A 22,400-nucleotide genomic window follows, 5' to 3' on the forward strand; every position below is an offset into this window, starting at 1 on the left:
GTCACCGGGAATGGTTTTCACTTCACAGGTGTGCCCTGTCAGGTTTAATAAGTGGGATTTCTTGCCTTATAAATGGTGTTGGGACCATCAGTTGTGTTGTGCAGAAGTCTGGTGGATACACAGCTGATAGTCCTACTGAATGGACTGTTAGAATTTGTATTATGGCAAGAAAAAAGCAGCTAAGTAAAGAAAAACAAGTGGCCATCATTACTTTAAGAAATGAACGTCAGTCAGTCCGAAAAATTGGGAAAACTTTGAAAGTGTCCCCAAGTGCAGTTGCAAAAACCATCAAGTGCTACAAAGAAACTGGCTCACATGAGGACCGCCCCAGGAAAGGAAGACCAAGAGTCACCTCTGCTTCTGAGGATAAGTTTATCCGAGTCACCAGCCTCAGAAATCGCAGGTTAACAGCAGCTCAGATTAGAGACCAAGTCAATGCCACACAGAGTTTTAGCAGCAGACACATCTCTGCAACAACTGTTAAGAGGAGTCTTTGTGCAGCAGGCCTTCATGGTAAAATAGCTGATAGGAAACCACTGCTAAGGACAGGCAACAAGCAGAAGAGACTTGTTTGGGCTAAAGAACACAAGCAATGGACATTAGACCAGTGGAAATCTGTGCTTTGGTCTGATGAGTCCAAATTTGAGATCTTTGATTCCAACCACCGTGTCTTTGTGCAATGCAGAAAAGGTGAATGGATGGACTTTACATGCCTGGTTCCCACCATGAAGCATGGAGGAGGTGTGATGGTGTGAGGGTGCTTTGCTGGTGACACTGTTGGGGATTTATGCAAAACTAGATGGTAGCCCGATTCTAACGCATCGGGTATTCTAGAGCATGTATGTAGTTAATTTATGAAGATTTTAGAATAATACATTGAATACACACGATTCGGCCAACTGTGACCAATTAGCGAAGCATGGTTCAAATCCTGCGCCAATTCGCGGCCGGACTGCGCCTGTTACTGATTGTTCGTGGCCGGCCACGTAGTATATAGCACAACCACGTAGTATATAACAGCCCACGTAGTAAATAGCACAGCCACGTAATACATAGCACAGCCACGTAGTATATTGCACAGCCACGTAGTATATTGCACAGCCACGTAGTATATAGCACAGCCCACGGAGTATATAGCACAGCTACGTAGTATATAACACAGCCCACCGAGTATATAGCACAGCCCACGGAGTATATAACAACCCACATAGCATATAACACAGCCACATAGTTTATAACAGCCCACGTAGCATATAACACAGCTCACTTAGTATATAACAGCCCACGCACGCAGTGTATAACACAGCCCACGTAGTGTATATAACAGCCCACGTAGTTTATAACACAGCCCACTTAGTATATAGCACAGCCCACGTAGTGTATAGCACAGCCCACGTAGTATACAACAGCCCATGTAGTGTATAGCACAGCCCACGTAGTGTATAGCACAGCCCACGTAGTATATTGCACAGCCCACGTAGTACATTGCACAGCCCATGTAGTATATAGCAATGTGGGCATCATATCCCTGTTAAAAAAAGAATTAAAATAAAAATAGTTATATACTCACCTTCCGTTGGCCCCCGGATCCAGGCGAAGCGTCCACCGATGCTCCTTGCGCGCTCCGGTCCTAAGAGTGCATTGCGGTCTCGTGAGATGATGATGTAGCGGTCTAGCGATAAGTCATCCTCTCGCGAGATCGCAATGCATGGAGCGGTCACCGGAGCGTCACGAGGAGCGGGAAAGGCCTGTTCTGGATCCGAGGGGCCGATGGACGGTGAGTATATAACTATTTTTTAATTTTTTAAATTATTTTTAGCATTAGATCTTTTTTACTATTGATGCTGCAAGGTCTCATACTCACGACTCCAGCACATGCCCAGGCCCATTTGAAGCTTGCCAGTGACCATCAGGATGATCCAGAGGAGGCATGAGAGAAGGTCATGTGGTCAGATGAGACCAAAATAAAACTTTTTGGTATCAACTCCACTTGCCCTGTTTGGAGGAAGAAAAAAAATGAGTACAACTTCGAGGTCACCAACATGAAGAGTGCACTGTTTTGAAGGGAGGATGGATGGGATTATGTATCGCAAGATTTTGGCCAACAGCTTCCTTCACTCAGTAAGAACATTAATGATTTGTCGTGGCTAGGTCTTCCAGCATGACAATGACCCGAAACACAGGAGAAGGACTTGGGTTTTCTGGTTACAAGTAAGCTGAGCAGCAGTGCTCAATGTCAAGCAGCAATCGCAAAAGCAAACAAAATTTTAGGATGTATAAAAAGGGAGATAAAATCCAGCATTCCCAATGTATTATTACCCCTTTATAAATCACTGGTGAGGCCATATCTAGAATATGGGATCCAGTTTTGGGCTCCACATTTTAAAAAGGATATTCAGAAGTTAGAATCAGTTCAAAGACGGGCAACTAGGGGATGGAAGGCCTCTCGTATGATGATAGGTTGGAAAAGTTGGGCTTGTTTAGCTTAGAAAAAAGATGCCTCAGAAGAGATCTCATTTATATGTATACATTTATGTGTGACTATTACAAAACACTGGTGCATTACTTATTCCTTCCACGATACTAAGTACTAGGGGGCACTCATTACGGGTAGAAAAAAGGCGTTTCCGGCAGCTAAATAGGAAAGGGTTCTTTACAGTTAGAGCGTTCAGACTGTGGGAAAAAAAAAGAAAATGCAAAAATAGAAATTGGATGCTTTGTGAATAGAGATGAGCAAACTTTTCAATATTCATTTTGGTTTATTTTTGCCTAATTTGCAATATTCGCCAAACAATTAAAATCAACAGAATGTCTACTACCTTGCCTACTTCATGGAGGTCCTCGATCAGGAATGCCCCAGTAATATAGTTCAAGGTCACGAGAATACCCAAATATTTATAATATTCTAGTTTTTCCCTTAGTTTTCCATTTTAAGTTTCAGTTTAATATTCAACAGGTACATCGACCTCAGAGGTTTCCAGACTCGTATCAAAATCTTCTACATTCTTTGCTGCTGTCAATAATACCGCATGTCACCATAAGATACGGTGAGATTCCCGAAGAGTCCCGAAATATCAACATGAGCTTGGCAAACTTCATCAAGGTGAGATTATGTCCTTGCATGCGATATTTACAGTACACTTATTGATGTACGTAGATTGGACATAGTAATATTTTGACAATCTTAATGTCTTTTTTTCCAAAACATGTACAGTGTCACAGATTTTTACACCTTTCGTAGAGCCCAGCCTCTTAAGGTACCGTCACACTGACCAACTTCATAACGATAGCGATCCGTGACGTTGCAGCGTCCTGGATAGCGATATCGTTAAGTTTGACACGCAGCAGCGATCAGGATCCTGCTGTGACATCGTTGGTCGGAGCAGAAAGTCCAGAACTTTATTTCGTCGCTGGACTCCCTGCAGACATTTCTTCACTGGTAACCAGGGTAAACATCGGGTTACTAAGCGCAGGGCCGCGCTTAGTAACCTGATGTTAACCCTGGTTACCAGTGTAAATGTAAAAAAAAAAAAAAAACACTACATACTTACATTCCGGTGTCTGTCGCGTCCCTCGGCGTTCTGCTTCCCTGCACTGTCAGCGCCGGCCAGCCGTAAAGCAGATTACAGCGGTGACGTCACCGCTGTACTTTACGGCCAGCCAGCGCTCACAGTCAGTGCAGGAAAGCACAGTGACGGGGGACAGACACTGGAATGTAAGTATGTAGTGTTTGTTTTTTTTTTAACATTAGCACTGGTAACCAGGGTAAACATCGGGTTACTAAGCGTGGCCCTGTGCTTAGTAACCCGATGTTTACCCTGGTTACCAGGGGACTTCGCAAAGTTGGTCGCTGGAGAGCTATCTGTGTGACAGCTCTCCAGCGACCACACAGTGACGCTGCAGCGATCGGCATCGTTGTCTAGATCGCTGCAGCGTCGCTTAATGTGACGGTACCCTTACTTTTCCTCAGACATTCCAACACAACATATCAATAACTTTTGTAGGTCAGAAAGTTGAAGCTTTTTTTTTACTAAATTTTCCTTGATACTTAGTAGGTGACTTACATTGATGGTTATAACCGAGTGCATTTAATTACCATTTCCCTTTGGCACTTTTGATATGACCTTCTTTTAAATCCCAGTGCTTTTGGCAGCATTGACAGCAAATTCTTCACTCATCAACAAAATATCAGCGAGTACTGGCAGCTGAGATTCTCTTGTGTATAGAGCCAACTGCTCAGCTTCTTGGATATTTTATGTTCTTCCCAGATCATTCGCTTCACATACAATGGTGTAACTGCTCGGGTAAACAGCACACTAGCTTCTATGAGCTGGGGGTCCCAGAAGTGCGTAGTTCTGTGCATAGGTGATAACTTGTTATTGTGGTATAGCCCTTTTGAAGAACCCAGAATAGAACACAATGGGGTGTGGAAGAGGAACCAGAAAGGAATGTCATAGAATGGGCAAAAGGAACTAAAGTGAAAAACCACAGAATCAACAACCTATTTCTTTTTTAAACCACTCATTTTGATTAATTTCTATAAATTTAGCTTTATGAATGTGAATAATTAACTAGTTTCCCATGTTATTTCAGAGATGTCTGACCTTTATGGACAGAGGATTTGTCTTCAATCTTATTAATGACTACATGTCTGGATTCAGTCTTAAAGATCCAAAGGTAAATGGATAGACTTCAAAGAAATGGCATATGGACAGAGATATATCAAGGGTTAAACATTTTTTATTTCTGCCTATAAAATGATCATCTGCCTGTTGCAATCAGCTAGCGAGACTCTTTGTATCATCTGTACATGAGGCAAATGTATTGATTATTATCTGTTGTTCTAATTACAGTAGATCTGCTTGGAATTTTTTTTAAATTTAGGTGTAAATCTGTCCTTCTGTCTGTCACGGATATTCATTGGTCGCGGCCTCTGTCTGTCATGGAATCCAAGTCGCTGATTGGTCGTGGCAAAATGCCCACGGACCATTGCCACGACCAATCAGCGACGGGCACAGTCCGGAAGAAAATGGCCGCTCCTTACTCCCCGCAGTCACTGCCTGGCGCCCGCATATTCCCCTCCCGGTCACCGCTCACACAGGGTTAATGCCGGCGGTAACGGACCACGTTATGCCGTGGGTAACGCACTCCGTTACCGCTGCTATTAACCCTGTGTGACCAAGTTTTTACTGTTGACGCTGCCTGTGTCAATAGTAAAAACATCTAATGTTAAAAATAATAAAAAATAATAAAAAATCTATATACTCACCTTCCGCCGCCTTTCCCGCTCCTCGCTACGCTCCATGCAAGCGGCTGGTTCCGGTGGTGTGGGAGAAGGACCATGTGACATCATGTGACTGCGACGTCATCACAGGCCCTGCGCGCCTGTATGAGAAGGACCTGCCGTGACATCACGGTCATGTGACTGCGACATCATCACAGGTCCTGCGCGCGCGAACGACCTGCCATGACGTCACGGTCATGTGATCGAACTACAAGTGGCCCTCGGAAGGTGAGTATATGTTTATTTTTTAACCTGTGACATACGTGGATGAGCAATATACTACGTAGCTGGGCAATATACTACGTGGCTCTCTGCTGTATAGTTCGTTGCTGTGCAATATACTACGTGGCTCTGTGCTGTATACTACGTGACTGGGCAATATACTATGTAGCTGGGCAATGTACTATGTAGCTGGAAAGGGAAGGAGATCCAGCTCAACGAAATAGTGAAAAATCCATAGTAATTTCACTTAAAATATAGTGAAAGGACAAAACATCAGCATACAAAAAAATATTTTAAAACCAAGGTCAACGCGTTTCCGGTGACTAAGCACCCTTAATCATGAACTATGTAGCTGGGCAATATACTACGTGACTGAGCAATATACTACGTGGCTGGGCAATATAGTATGTGGCTCTGTGCTGTATACTACATCACTGGGCAATATACTACGTCACTGGGCAATATACTACGTGACTGGGCAATATACTACATCACTGGGCAATATACTACGTCACTGGGCAATATACTACGTGGCTGGGCAATATACTACGTGGCTCTGTGCTGTACACTACGTCACTGGGCAATATACTACGTAACTGGGCAATATACTACGTCGCTGGGCAATATACTACGTGACTGGGCAATATACTACGTGACTGGGCAATATACTACGTGACTGGGCAATATACTAAGTCACTGAGCAATATACTACGTAACTGGGCAATATACTACGTGGCTGGGCAATATACTACGTGACTGGGCAATATACTACGTGACTGGGCAATATACTACGTGACCGCGCAATATACTACGTAACTGGGCAATATACTACGTGACTGGGCAATATACTACGTAACTGGGCAATATACTACGTGGCTGGGCAATATACTACGTGGCTGGGCGATATACTACGTGGCTGGGCGATATACTACGTGGCTGGGCGATATACTACGTGGCTGGGCGATATACTACGTGACTGTGCAATATACTACGTGACTGTGCAATATACTACATGACTGTGCAATATACTACGTAGCTGGGCAATATACTACGTGGCTGGGCAATATACTACGTCGCTGTGCAATATAGTACGTGGCTGGGCAATATACTACGTGGCTGGGCAATATACTACGTGACTGTGCAATATACTACGTGACTGTGCAATATACTACGTGACTGTGCAATATACTACATAGCTGGGCAATATACTACGTGACTGGGCAATATACTACGTCACTGAGCAATATTCTACTTAAACTTGGCACACACGTGGTCAAATGAAAGTGAGATTTAATTGAAAGAGAGTACATACAATATTGACGTTTCGGTCACAGGTTAGACCTTCATCAATGTACCTCTCTTAGAGTATATTCACAGATTGACCTTCTAATAGGAGATTAATCCCTCTGCTTGTGGCTGGAGCAGCTATAAATAGCTGGCTACACTGGGCGCCAGTGCTGTGCTGTGCTGGACGCGGCTTCCTCAGGACGAGCGGTGGAAGCCGCGTCCAGCACAGCACAGCACTGGCGCCCATTGTAGCCGGCTATTTATAGCTGCTCCAGCCACAAGCAGAGGGATTAATCTCCTATTAGAAGGTCAATCTGTGAATATACTCTAAGAGAGGTACATTGATGAAGGTCTAACCTGTGACCGAAACGTCAATATTGTATGCACTCTCTTTCAATTAAATCTCACTTTCATTTGACCACGTGTGTGCCAAGTTTATCTACAACATAAGTACGGTTTGGGCACCTACTTGTGCACCACAACTTATAGTAGTGCCTACGGCTATCTTCCATGAGCAATATTCTACGTCACTGGGCAATATACTACGTGGACATGCATATTCTAGAATACCCGATGCGTTAGAATCGGGCCACCATCTAGTACATTATAAAAATCCCTGAGCTCCTCTGATTCTTTTTTTCTTTCTGTTTTGTGCTGTTTCGCTCCATTGTAGAGATATTCACATTTGTTTCCTTTGAAGCTCAGTATGTGAAATCTCTACTTTGCAGTCCAATTGAGTGTTTTTTCAGAATTTTCTCTGGAGGCATGTACTTTCACCTTTCTCTCTCAGATGCTGCCAAGCACAACTCAGCAGTGGATCTAGCAGTCAGTCTAAGATGCTGCAGAAGTGTGATTCGAAGTATCTGGGAAGGATGGGTGAAAGTGCATGCCTCCAGAGAAGACTGTGAAGAAATTTCCAGTTGGACTGCAAGCAGAGATTTTCCAAAGAACACAAATGTGAATATCTTCAATGGAGCTTTACAGCATAAAAGGGAGAATTGCACAGAAGTAGATGATAAATAAGACGTAGATGATAAATAGTATTTAACTCAATTTTTGGAGCAAGTATCAGGTCGTCTTTGACTTTTATTGAGAACCAAATAAATAAGCTAAACCTGTAGAAAAACATGGTATTGTTGTCCCTATCACAAACAAAAAGTTAAAACTGCTTTTGATGCATATACCAGTATTATATGTCCATAAACTATTCTGATTCTCATGCTCTGTAACTTGCCATCCTTTCTTTTTGAGTGGGGAGTTCCTCTTCATCAATATCATGCCAGCACTTTAGGTAAGACTCCGTGAATAACAGAAGGCATCCGTGTTCCACCTGTTAAAACCGATGTATCACTAAGTGATAATTGAGAATAATGTTATTACTATACTATAGAGGTTGTCCACTCTATGTGACTGCAGCCTTGTGAATTCTCACATTGCGCACACTGCAAGTTGTGAGGATTCTTCTGTGCCAGCGCCGGGAACGGCGCTGATGTGACTGCAAGCATGTGATATGCATAGTCTCGGCCACATTCCAACTAGACTGTTTCCAGCCTCGGAATGTGGCCTGGAGTATACCTATCGCCTACTTGCGGACATATTCATGGCACCGGAGAATTCTCATATTGCACAGCCAGGAAAAATCACAATGAACCGAACCCTGACAGTGTTTACATCTGTTACTGCTTTTTCTAGCTTCCTCCGCCCTGATGCTCCATATTATTCATGAATGTATCTTACATTGCTTCTGTCATAGTTTCATTCAGCATGACATAACACTCTACATCTCGCAGTATTATTATTTCATTCGGCGCAGCACCAGCTTATATTTTTTCAACTTAATAGATGAAGTTGTTATTTTTCCTAATGTCAGAGCCTTTCATAGACAGAATGTGGCCTTACTAAACTATCAATGGATGTAATTTTAAGAGATTAGAGGAATCAGTTCTGTGCAGTAAATGGTGCATATAAAAAGGTTATCAGTTTGTATTTTGTGACTACCAAATAATTAGTGATTCCTGTATTAATAAGTGTTGCCAGGTAGATGCAAATATTTCAACCAGAGAGAAAATCAAATATGCAAACATTGTATTCAAAACTAACCAAGCTGGTACTAAGTGGTGAGGCGCCGGATAACAGGTGGCAAACAAGAGCAGGTCAACAGCTGTACAGGGCTAAGTGGATTAACATACTGTATAAAATGTTGCAGTTATACAAATAATAGGTGAGAATCTATAATAAATGTAAGCATATATATATATACACTAAAAGTAATGCACTATTCTAAAAGTATAATGCCCAGGTAAAAAAAAAAAAAAAACACAGTAAGCAACACCTCAAACAGACTATGTAGTGCTTTACGGTGAGCACTGCATCGAGTTTTCCATTGGAATACACAAAAAATATGCTTACAATGGCAACCCTGACAAAGCAGCTCACTATAAGGCCAGCAGAGTCAAATTGGCCTCCTGACCCAACAGTATTTGTCTTTCTTATACGTGCACTACTCGGACGGAAGATAGACAAAGTCCAAAGTGACTGTCGGGGCTTCTCTCAAACCCCTTTTTTTGGGGTGGGTGTAACGCCCCAGGGTCCTGGTTGTTACAGTGGCATTGCTTTACTCATGGGGAGAGTGATGTCACGCATGGAACCGAAGGAAGATCTTGTTTATCAGGTAACCACAAGCATACAACATGTTCACACTCCAGGCCAGAAGGGGGAGCCCTGATCCAGTTTATGGGTGGCTCCCCTATATGTATATATTCTGGTCTGGAGGGAAAGTTAGTTAGTTCCTGTCAGAGAGACAGAGGATAAGGAATCTGAGGGGCCGTGCAGCCAAAAGGCTGCTGCAGCTCCTGGAGAGAGAGAATACAGAGAGAAGAACACATTGTAGTGAGCGTGCAGGAGAGTGGAGCACAGGAGAGAAAGAACTGGGGAGAATAGCTGCGACTGAGCTACCTCCTTGCAGAGCGCAGGCACCAGTAGCCGGAAGACCAAGATTGTGTCGGACTCCACGAGGCACAGCAGAAACCGGCAGTACAGCTGGACTACACATCACCTGTCCGCCCTAACACCTGAAGACACAGCGGCGCATAGAGCCCAGGTCATGATAGAGACCCTGTACAAAAGGCTCGAGCCACCTGTCATACAGGTTAGTGTCCTTTCCATTTAAGGAGGACAGAGAGAACAGTGAGAACCTTGACAGAGGCCACAGGCAGCAAGGGACTGCATCACCACGCTAATAGGAAGGCTTCTAACTCCACCTGGTAAAGGGGACTCTGAACTCGCTTCCAAGCCGGCTGCACCCTGCCTCTACCTGTGATCTGGTGCCCTGGGCTATGGCTGCCTGAAGTCTTTAGTAAACCAGGTAAAGAGACTGCAAACCTGTGTCCTCCATTTCTTACCGCACCACCCATCATCCTCATCCACCACACCGGGAGCCCTGGGGACCAGTCTTCACCTGTGGGAAGTTATACCATCTTAGCTTCCATAACATCACCTCAGAGGAACCCTTTAAGCAGCGTCGGTCCCCTCTGACCGAATAGCACAGGTGGCGTCACAAACACAAACTTTATTCACAAATCCCCTTTAAAGACTTTCCCTTTTACTTGGGCGCCCAAGGCCACAGACCCGGGCGCCGCCACCGTGACATCCCCTTTAAGTAACGGGCCCGGTACCGAGTACCCCATGGCCCTGGCGGGCGTTCCATGGGCATTTCAGTGCAAATTCTGACATAGTTCTCAACATAGAGCCTTGCATAAGTGTGAACTTAGCCTAATTATTAGGTATAAATAGTAGAAATAGAAGAAACTGAGGACTATTCTTCAGCTAGATGTTTTGGAGATCGTTGGCAATGATTCCAAAGAATGAAGTGTAATACTAGTCTTTAATTGGCTTCATTGCCCATTCTGGAGAAGAAACTTTGGTCTTGATACTGTCGTTGCCACGTAATGTGGGACATTCTGAGACATTGTGCCTGCTCGAAATTAAATTGTAAAATCCAAACTGATACATTGAGCATCAAGGCATAGTAACATAGTAACATAGTTAGTAAGGCCGAAAAAAGACATTTGTCCATCCAGTTCAGCCTATATTCCATCATAATAAATCCCCAGATCTACGTCCTTCTACAGAACCTAATAATTGTATGATACAATATTGTTCTGCTCCAGGAAGACATCCAGGCCTCTCTTGAACCCCTCGACTGAGTTCGCCATCACCACCTCCTCAGGCAAGCAATTCCAGATCCTTACCGCCCTAACAGTAAAGAATCCTCTTCTATGTTGGTGGAAAAACCTTCTCTCCTCCAGACGCAAAGAATGCCCTCTTGTGCCCGTCACCTTCCTTGGTATAAACAGATCCTCAGCGAGATATTTGTATTGTCCCCTTATATACTTATACATGGTTATTAGATCGCCCCTCAGTCGTCTTTTTTCTAGACTAAATAATCCTAATTTCGCTAATCTATCTGGGTATTGTAGTTCTCCCATCCCCTTTATTAATTTTGTTGCCCTCCTTTGTACTCTCTCTAGTTCCATTATATCCTTCCTGAGCACCGGTGCCCAAAACTGGACACAGTACTCCATGTGCGGTCTAACTAGGGATTTGTACAGAGGCAGTATAATGCTCTCATCATGTGTATCCAGACCTCTCTTAATGCACCCCATGATCCTGTTTGCCTTGGCAGCTGCTGCCTGGCACTGGCTGCTCCAGGTAAGTTTATCATTAACTAGGATCCCCAAGTCCTTCTCCCTGTCAGATTTACCCAGTGGTTTCCCATTCAGTGTGTAATGGTGATATTGATTCCTTCTTCCCATGTGTATAACCTTACATTTATCATTGTTAAACCTCATCTGCCACCTTTCAGCCCAAGTTTCCAACTTATCCAGATCCATCTGTAGCAGAATACTATCTTCTCTTGTATTAACTGCTTTATATAGTTTTGTATCATCTGCAAATATCGATATTTTACTGTGTAAACCTTCTACCAGATCATTAATGAATATGTTGAAGAGAACAGGTCCCAATACCGACCCCTGCGGTACCCCACTGGTCACAGCGACCCAGTTAGAGACTATACCATTTATAACGACCCTCTGCTTTCTATCACTAAGCCAGTTACTAACCCATTTACACACATTTTCCCCCAGACCAAGCATTCTCATTTTGTGTACCAACCTCTTGTGCGGCACGGTATCAAACGCTTTGGAAAAATCGAGATATACCACGTCCAATGGCTCACCGTGGTCCAGCCTATAGCTTACCTCTTCATAAAAACTAATTAGATTGGTTTGACAGGAGCGATTTCTCATAAACCCATGCTGATATGGAGTTAAACAGTTATTCTCATTGAGATAATCCAGAATAACATCCCTCAGAAACCCTTCAAATATTTTACCAACAATAGAGGTTAGACTTACTGGCCTATAATTTCCAGGTTCACTTTTAGAGCCCTTTTTGAATATTGGCACCACATTTGCTATGCGCCAGTCCTGCGGAACAGACCCCGTCTCTATAGAGTCCCTAAAAATAAGAAATAATGGTTTATCTATTACATTACTTAGTTCTCTTAGTACTCGTGGGTGTATGCCATCCGGACCCGGAGATTTATCTATTTTAATCTTATTTAGCCGGTTTCGCACCTCTTCTTGGGTTAGATTGGTGACCCTTAATATAGGGTTTTCATTGTTTCTTGGGATTTCACCTAGCATTTCATTTTCCACCGTGAATACCGTGGAGAAGAAGGTGTTTAATATGTTAGCTTTTTCCTCGTCATCTACAACCATTCTTTCCTCACTATTTTTTAAGGGGCCTACATTTTCAGTTTTTATTCTTTTACTATTGATATAGTTGAAGAACAGTTTGGGATTTGTTTTACTCTCCTTAGCAATGTGCTTCTCTGTTTCCTTTTTGGCAGCTTTAATTAGTTTTTTAGATAAAGTATTTTTCTCCCTATAGTTTTTTAGAGCTTCAATGGTGCCATCCTGCTTTAGTAGTGCAAATGCTTTCTTTTTACTGTTAATTGCCTGTCTTACTTCTTTGTTTAGCCACATTGGGTTTTTCCTATTTCTAGTCCTTTTATTCCCACAAGGTATAAACCGCTTACACTGCCTATTTAGGATGTTCTTAAACATTTCCCAATTATTATCTGTATTCTTATTTCTGAGGATATTGTCCCAGTCTACCAGATTAAGGGCATCTCTAAGCTGGTCAAACTTTGCCTTCCTAAAGTTCAGTGTTTTTGTGACTCCCTGACAAGTCCCCCTAGTGAAAGACAGGTGAAACTGTACAATATTGTGGTCGCTATTTCCTAGATGCCCGACCACCTGCAGATTTGTTATTCTGTCAGGTCTATTTGATAGTATTAGGTCTAAAAGTGCTGCTCCTCTGGTTGGATTCTGCACCAATTGTGAAAGATAATTTTTCTTGGTTATTAGCAGAAACCTGTTGCCTTTATGGGTTTCACAGGTTTCTGTTTCCCAGTTAATATACGGGTAGTTAAAGTCCCCCATAACCAGGACTCTCTTTATTACATCATTGGTCAGTGTCTATATAGGCATTTTCTGGACATGCATTGTAGGAATATAATTGGCTCAGCTTATCTCTACATATGTCCTGTCATTAGCATACATACATCTTGTTGGCTGAAGTTAATACTGTCTACACCCAGCTGAAGAGTTTAGGTCTGGCTCTATCGCGGAGTCTGTTAAGGCCCCTTCACATTAAGCGACGCTGCAGCGATACCGACAACCATCCGGATCGCTGCAGCGTCGCTGTTTGGTCGCTGGAGAGCTGTCACACAGACCGCTCTCCAGCGACCAACGATGCCGGTAACCAGGGTAAACATCGGGTAACTAAGCGCAGGGCCGCGCTTAGTAACCCGATGTTTACCCTGGTTACCATGCTAAAAGTAAAAAAAAACAAACACTAGATACTTACCTACAGCCGTCTGTCCTCCAGCGCTGCGCTCTGCTTCTCTGCACTCCTCCTGTACTGTCTGTGAGCCGGAAAGCAGAGCGGTGACGTCACCGCTCTGCTTTCCGGCTCACAGCCAGTACAGGAGGAGTGCAGAGCACAGCGCTGGAGGACAGACAGCTGTAGGTAAGTATGTAGTGTTTGTATTTTTTTACTTTTAGCATGGTAACCAGGGTAAACATCGGGTTACTAAGCGCGGCCCTGCGCTTAGTTACCCGATGTTTACCCTGGTTACCAGTGAAGACATCGCTGGATCGGTGTCACACACGCCGATCCAGCGATGTCTCCAGGGAGTCAAGCGACGAAATAAAGTTCTGGACTTTATTCAGCAACCAACGATCTCCCAGCAGGGGCCTGATCGTTGGTCGCTGTCACACATAACGATTTCATTAACGATATCGTTGCTACGTCACAAAAAGCAACGATATCGTTAACAATATCGTTATGTGTGAAGGTACCTTTAGACAAAGAAATTCCTTGGACTCCCTTATCTCAAACATACACAGACATTCGTATTGAACATTGAGCCGGAAATGACATCAAATTGCAGACATGACTGGCTCTATGTGCAGTTCCATGTGCTCATCTGTATTGAGGATGGTTGTGGAGCTGCTTTTTATTGCATTTTTTTCTGGTCCATAGAACAAACCAAAGTAGTGCATGATGCAGTTTTTATGGAAAAACAGCCATGTATACTGGCTGTGATGTCACTGTGTGCTTTCTGTAAACAGACCTTGGACATCTCAATGAGCCCTACATGTGCAGCTACTAGGTTTTGTGAAAGATCACCCACATGGTACAGCTCAGTGCATAAGGCAATGATCAGGTTGTTGTAAATACCACTGACCTGTGGAGCCTTCTCTGTGCTAGAAAACATGTTCTGATAATTCCCATGCTGGATTCTGGATGCTTCACCTTCAATTGATGGCCTCATTGGGAGGAAGCCTGGTGTCATGTCGAAAAAAATACCTTGGCACATGTCTCTTTGCTCTTAGTGCTTGTCATCTCCTTGAGAGTTGAGTGATTTTATGCTGTAGCGTACTACTATGAGCTGCTAGTACAGTCTGAAGACAATGGAGCAGGACCCAGAGTTGACTTACTCCATTCCCCGCTGGCATTGCTGCTATAAACCTGCACTTTTATGTGAGGAAATTGCACACAAAGTAATTCTCTATTACACTCTGCCGAAAATGTTTTTAATTCTTTTGAAGAAAGTGATCTGAGCACCTGGAAAATTGTTGTACACCCCCGTCATTTTAGTTCTCAAATGTTCATGATCTAAGTTAGATTGTCCACCTTTGTCTTGCTCTAATTTTGGATATTGGTTTTAGCTAAGATATGGAGATTGAGTGGCATAAAATATTTTGTGGCAATTTGGGTTATAGTCACTTACACATTTCTCTTCCAGAAAGAAAATATAAATGATGTCAATAGAAGCACTAATGTGATATAAACTCCTTATCAACTGATAAATCATCAAACACCGTAAAGACTTTACTGCAATACAAACATAAGTCTCACTATCAAATAGGTGTTTACTTTACCGATTGCCAGATGGGAACAAATGTTCTTTTGTTGAAATCCTCCTGATAGCATTCAGTATATTCAGTCTGTACGACAGGATCAATAATACGGCATTATTTTATGAGGAATAAACTTTCATTAACGCACTGTTAGGATTTGCATAAATTGTGGTCCCCTGATACATTCAAAGTAATAAAACTTGAATGTAGACTTTATATTCCCAAAATTGCATTCTGAATTTGCATGTACTGTCGATATATGGAAAGAAAATAAATTAGGCTCACCTCACGTGACATGTCCATTTATCATCTGTATGTAATGGATTTAATGTAAAAAAAAAACAACAAAAAAAAAAACCCTGAATCTGTTACAAATGAAGCAAAAACAGGAAACCAACATTTATGATCTATTTCCTATGTTGAAAACCAGATCCAGTTGCTATTGGATGAAGAAAAAAGATGTGCAGATTACGTTTTTTGATCCTATTTAAAAACGGATGAGGAAATGAGATAAAACTGAAGGCATTTTAGGAGACGTCTTTTCCCAGTCAGATGACTAGCTCCTGTACTGGAAAGTTTTATTTCCATTTTTTTAGCCCAAAATAGATCCAAAAAATGGAAATAACTACTGGACTTGTGAATAGAGTCTTTGTGCTAAAGCTATTCTGCGGCTGGACGATTACTGTGGGATCAGCTCTAGAAATCCTTGTCGATCAGTCATGATCACAGATTAGACTCCTGCTGCCCATACATTTCCTCTATGGTAGACTCTACAGGTAAAGAGCAGTAATGTATGCCAGCCATTCAAATAACCATCCAAATAATACAGGAAAGAGGGAGGACCACCAGACTCTGATCTTGCTGATAGAGTCCTAAATGGCAATGTTCATCAGCCCTAAAGTAATTGTCTTAATGAGACAACCCTGTGACCACTGGCCTATCTTGTCTATACTGAATGTGTAATGTTTAATGTGAGTGACGCAGGGTTTCTAGATAAATGTTATAGATCTGACAACTTATTTATTGTTCTATTGACAGATTCTAAATGAATACAAATTTGAATTTCTACAAACCATCTGCAGTCATGAGCACTTCATCCCTCTTAACCTGCCAATGACGTTTGCCAAGCCAAAACTACAAAGAGTGCAAGGTAAAAAAAAAGAAAGAAAAAAATGGATACGTTCCTGTTGTGTCACACCAGATGCATATTTTGCTGGTATTCAATGTTATATTTAGATTTTGTGTTTGTCTTGTGTATCACCTCAGTGTATCTGGCTCTAATTGAAAAAAAGAAAAAAAGTAATTTCCTTGTCGGAGCCTACTTAATTATTGAGCTGCAGATTGCTCGTGTTTCAATCTTTCGTTAGGTCCTTTTCTTTTTCCCAGAGGTACTGTATGTACAGTATTAATACCAGTAGATTATAGGAGATTTTTCTTGCTCTTCCATATGGATTAATATAGTGACCAGGAGTGATAGTTGAACACCTGCTATGTTCTTCTGGTATTTATCTGTGGCTACATGCATGCAGCTTCAGTACCTCTTTCATAGCTATATTTAAAGGGGTTAACCACTTTCAGGAAAGTGTACCACAAACACGGTAAAATACCTTAAATAACAAAAACAGCACAAACTACACACTCGCCCTCCCTCGGTCCGGCGTTGACTCTCCACCGCTGCTACAATCTCAGTGTTTTGGCTGCAGCGTTTAGGTCACGTTGAAAGGGCGCATCACCGCTGTAGCTAATCACTGAGCTCAGCGGCTGTGTTGAAGTAGATGACACGAGCCACTGAGGTTACAGAAGTTATACATGCTATAGACGTGATTTCACCCCTCCAGCCAAAATACCAAGTAATGGTTGGGAGCCGGAGCTGGACACAGGGAGGGTGAGTATCTGTTGTGTTTGTCATTTTATGTATTTCACATCATTTGGAGTCCACTTTCCAGAAAGTGCACAACTCCTTTAACGTTATTTTGCCGGGTTTTTTTTTTTTTAAATCCATAGTCCTGCTCTAGATAAAAATAAGAAAATAAATCTTAATGCCATTTCATCTCTTCCCCTATCCGTGTTGACATGACTGCAGTGGTGACGTCACATCTGCAGCATATGACCACTGCAGCCAGTCACAGGGCACATCTAACATGATGTCACCGCTTCATCCATGTCAAGAAAAGGAGAGGCACTGCCTGAACTAGGTGAGGGAGGAAAGTAAGGAAAATGAGAAAATTAGAAAAGGGCCTTACTTACCCAATGCTGTGGCCATGCCAATGAGGACAGGCAGCGGCAGAGAGGCAGTGCTGTAGTTGCAGGGGGTTAGGCTTGTTTTCCTATTTCTCGTTAAAGCATACGCATGGATTAAAAAAAATACTTACACCTGAGAACGCCTTTAAATGAGTGGTCAAATATAAATTCCTGTTGAATACTGTTCATTAGATCGCATTGTAGGGCACCTGGGCTGGCAGATTTGTTGGCGCGATGCATCGGCTGACACACTCATACCGGCAGCTAATTTTTTGTGGCGCTGCTATGCTGTTGGATGTACTCTATTCTATTTGCATAAATGTGGAAGAAAAAAAAAAACATCTGAAGGCCGGGTCTGCATTGATATTATTGTGCTAGTAATGGTACTAGCTCAGGTTTGGATAAGTCCCAGGCATTAGGATGCCAAGAACCATAGCAAATGGCAATTTTTGTCTAACTTTTTGGAGTGTTTTCAATTTTCTGTCCAAGCTTGGATGAGCTTTTACGTCATAGGGAAGTGGGGAAAAACTCTGCAGTACTATGCGGCCCTGATCATTGCATTATTTCCTTGAGATTAAAGGGATATTTTTATGTTATACAGTATGCACGTGAAAAAAAAAGTACCTCAGTATGTGCTTGTTCACTTCTCTACCAAATCGTTATATTTCCACAATATGCAGTTATGCAGTCACTTCTAGTAAATGTTATCTAGGGAATTGTGATGGGTTACCGTAATTACCCCTTGGTTTAACATAATGGACACATACTTCGATCATCAATGAATTGCTAAATACAATTGAAATAACTCTGTACATGAATCATCAGAGCCTCCGTGTTTTTCTAGGCTTTTTGCGAAGTAAAATAGAAAAAAAATTGGAGTCCGGCTCAACAGGACTGGATTTTCCTTTTCTTTTTATTTTTCAAAAGAAAATATAGTGCATACAAAAGAAAAATTTACAAGGTTGACATGATCCAGTCGACGCGTTTCGACAGCAATAGGCAGTCTTTACTCATGACTGGTCTGGTATTTTATTTACTTAGAACGGCCTAAGCTGCAACACAAAACGCAGTCCTATGTAAAAAATGATATATTTTTTGTGTAAGCGTTCTATTAAAAAAATCTTAACATGGAATTAAAGTTTTATAGATACATATCATAATATTTTGAAGTTTCTATGCAATAAAATAATTTCCCTTATGCTTCTGTAATATGATGCTGCAATATCCTACACCACCGCTATTAACTAGTAAACACTGAAGAGTGTGCAATGCGTGCACAAGTGCCAGCGCCCCTTCAGAGGTGGAGCCCTGCTCTTCTGATATGGACCCTTGTAAAGCACCACTGTATTGCTACGCTATGGCTTTACTGTGTAAAGAAATTGTATCATATGGTAAATACGCCAGTAACATCTAGTGTGTATTTGTATTTTTTTGTTTGTATTTACTATTTATTTTTGTTTTGGACAAAATGTCTGTGTTCGGTGGAATTTTTCTTCAGTAATGGTTTTCTTAAAGAGGACCTTTCACCAGTTTCAGCATGTTAAACTGGCCACATCAAGGAATAGCGGCCGCAGAGCTTATTAAACCACCTGTCAGTTGGATTTCATCTTCCAAACTATTTATATGCACGTTTAGCTCTTTCAAGGACAAGTCCATCAATACCTTTACATGGTCACTTCATTCCTCCGTTACTGAGAAATCAGTTTTTGTATTTTTATGTATTTGAGACTGTAGATTTGTCATTCCAGCTCTATTCCCCTTCCTGCTTGACAGATGACTCCTTTGCCTGAAGTCACACAGCATAGAGGCAGCCAGTCAATCAGGGTGAGGTGCTGCTGGGCGTGCAATAGAGCTGGAGTGACAGAGGCTTCAGATCTACAATAGCTCACACTCATTTGCATATCAATTCGAACATAGATTTCTCAGTAATAGAGGAACAGTCTGGTCATATAAAGGTATTGCTGGATTTGTCTTTGAAACAGCTACATGCATGTATAAATAGTTTGGTTATGAAATAATGCTGGAAGTTTCCCTTCAAGACCAAAGGAGCATTACCAGAGATTTTTCACAGGTGGTGTGTACTTCTTCCCCTTCATAACAGTGACCAATCATAAGCAGGCAGCAAGTTACTGGGAAAAAAAGAGCTTTCCCACACAATAGCTTAGAACAGTCTTTCTCCTGTGCAAGATATGTAATGACAGTCTGCTCTCCGCAGTAATCTCACTACAGAGCTAGGTGATTACAAAGTGCTGAGAGTAGAGTAGAGATGAGTGCAATTACATACACCTTTCATCTCATGGCAGCCAGTGTGGAGGGAGGGAGAGTACAGCAGAGCTGAGGTTTGCGTCATTCCAACTACCTCTATAGCAGCAGCTCTACAGTGCTGTCAGCTCTGCTGTATCCCCTTCTCCCACACTGGCTGCCCTGAGATGAAAGGTGTGTATAATCAAACCCATCTCTGCTGTGTTCTCAGCATTTTGTAATCACACACTTCTCTGCAGTGAGACCAGTGCGGAGAGCAAACTGTCTATCATTATATGTCCCACACAGGAGAAACCTGTTCTAGGCTATCGTTGTAACATGTTCCTCTTTATCATGTATGTTGCTGCCTGCTTATCATTAGTATCCTCATGTGTCAGAACAAGGTGTCCTCCCCCCAGAGAAGAATTATAGATTATAACGTAAACTTTATAAACTAATATCTCTGCAGTAAAACTGGTGAAACAACTTTTTAAAAGAATACTAAAGATAAAGCAGAAGCAATTATAGATTATAACGTAAACTTTATAAACTAATATCTCTGCAGTAAAACTGGTGAAACAACTTTTTAAAAGAATACTAAAGATAAAGCAGAAGCAAAAAAAAAATACTGGAATATTAAAATAATTTGCCTTCTGTCTTCCCAATTTTTTATAATAATAGATACCCATGAGTTTTAAAGATAAGAAGGATTTCGGGTTCTAAAGTAGCTGGGAGACATAATGCTGCAGTCAAAACTGTTCCTTCCTCTCTGTCTGCAATACCAGCTGAAAAAAAAAAAATCAATTTTACCCTTTTGTTTGCTTAACCTTATCTTTTAGTCACCTGCCGCAGATCCCTGTGTCCCTTTTCTCACTTATTATCCAAGACTTCCAATGCTGTATAGGTTGCTAGGTAGTTTATTGAGGCGGTACAAATACTATCACCTCTTTCCTGATCCCAAATTGACTAAGTTCATTGTTTCTTCTGTGCCTTTTACTAGTCCTGCTGATAAAGATATTGTACCCAATTATTTACTGTATCATTAAATTATTTTATACTTTTACCTTTTGTTTTCACAAAACCATTAGATTTGTTATCATATGCTGTGGAGCGGTTCACATCTGTAGGTAGGTTGGTAATGTTAATTCACTTCCATAATGAAATGACTCCATATCTGCTGATCCACGTTCCACTCACTAATTCTCACTAACATTACAGCAAACAGATGGCTTCTCTTACTACTAACATGGCTAACAGCTGAAAAAAAAGACAAGCTGGCTGCTGATTTTGCTGCTGAAAGTGCATAGTCTCCAACCAAAAGGAATCTGTCTCATTGACCAAGCAGTCTGATCTCGTCAGCATGATTGCATAGGGCAGGAGGAAATGAACAGGTTCATATAGAGGTCTATAGGGAAAGATTTTTGTATTATATTCACATGTCCAGTTGTACGTTTGTAACCAATCCAGTAATAAAAAAAAATAAAAAAAACTGGATCAATTACAAACTGAGGAAAAAGAGATCCACACTTTGGTTTTTGTTTTCCATTTGTAACAGATTAGTTTTATTAGATGTTTTTCTGAAGACCCCTAGTGTTATGTTCATGTACAGTATTGAAAGAGAAACTGTCAGCAGGTTTTTGGTATTTAATCTGAGAGCAGCATAATATAGTGCAAGAGAGTCTGATTCCAGGGATGTGTCACTTATTAGGCTGTGTTTTGAAGTGTCAACGGTGTATTATCAGCAGGAGATTATCACTGCCTGACTAGGTCTCACGTGCAGGCTAGTCATGCTAATATGTATAACCCTGCTCCTAACCACTGATTGGCAGCTTTCTTATAATGCAGTGTACACAGGATGCTGCCAATCAGTGGTGAGGACGGGGTTATACAGAGCTCAACATTCTGACCACTGCTACATCTACAACAGAGAAAACAGGGATTATACTAGGATAAATATGGAGGACTACATGGCAGCAGGTTTACTAGTCCTCTTGTGATAATCTCCTGCTGATAAATCAGTGATGTTATTAAAACTACAGCAAGCAGCCCAGTAAGTGACACATTGCTGGAATAAGGCTCTCTGCCTCTATATCATACTGCTCTCAGATAACATAGCAAAAAGCTGCTGACAGATTCCCCTTTAACACCTTAATGACCAGAGGTATTTTTGTTTTTGCATTTTCATATTTTTCTCCCCTTCTTCCAAGAGCTATAACCTGTTTATTTTTTGGTCAAAATGGCCATGTTAGGGCTTGTTTTTTTCACGGGACAAGTTGTACTTTTTAACAACACCATTGGTTTTAACATATTGTGTACTGAAAAAAATGCAATCCCACAGTTGTTTTATTTATTTTTTTTTTTTACCATGTTCACTAAATGCTAAAACTGACCATCCATTATGATTCTCCAGGTCATTACGAGTTCATAGATACCAAACATATTTAGGTTCTTTTTATTTAAGTGGTGAAAAAAATTCCAAAATTTGTAAAAGAAAAAGAAAATTGCCCCAATACCTGTAGAATTCATTTTTCATGGTCCGGGTTGGGTGTGGACTTATTTTTTGCATGCCGAGCTGACATTTTTAATGATACCATTCTGGTACAGATACGATCTTTTGATCGCCCGTTATT

The 22,400-nt window shown here is 41.6% G+C and overlaps 1 protein-coding gene across 4 annotated transcripts in view; it reads left to right on the top strand.

The window, feature by feature from the left end:
- Positions 1-22,400, top strand: part of DOCK11 (dedicator of cytokinesis 11) — a 421,093-nt gene that overhangs the window by 155,380 nt on the left and 243,313 nt on the right. For 2 of the 4 annotated variants that reach the window (XM_069746935.1, XM_069746933.1), the window contains exons 28-31: positions 2,957-3,103; positions 4,594-4,677; positions 16,327-16,438; positions 20,859-20,897. In XM_069746935.1, coding sequence (XP_069603036.1) covers positions 2,957-3,103; positions 4,594-4,677; positions 16,327-16,438; positions 20,859-20,897 — 382 coding nt within the window. The remainder of the gene's footprint in view (positions 1-2,956; positions 3,104-4,593; positions 4,678-16,326; positions 16,439-20,858; positions 20,898-22,400) is intronic. The other 2 variants (XM_069746934.1, XM_069746936.1) reach the window with 1 other exon arrangement.

This window comes from Ranitomeya imitator, chromosome 2, assembly GCF_032444005.1.
Source record: "Ranitomeya imitator isolate aRanImi1 chromosome 2, aRanImi1.pri, whole genome shotgun sequence".
Classification (NCBI taxonomy): domain Eukaryota; kingdom Metazoa; phylum Chordata; class Amphibia; order Anura; family Dendrobatidae; genus Ranitomeya; species Ranitomeya imitator.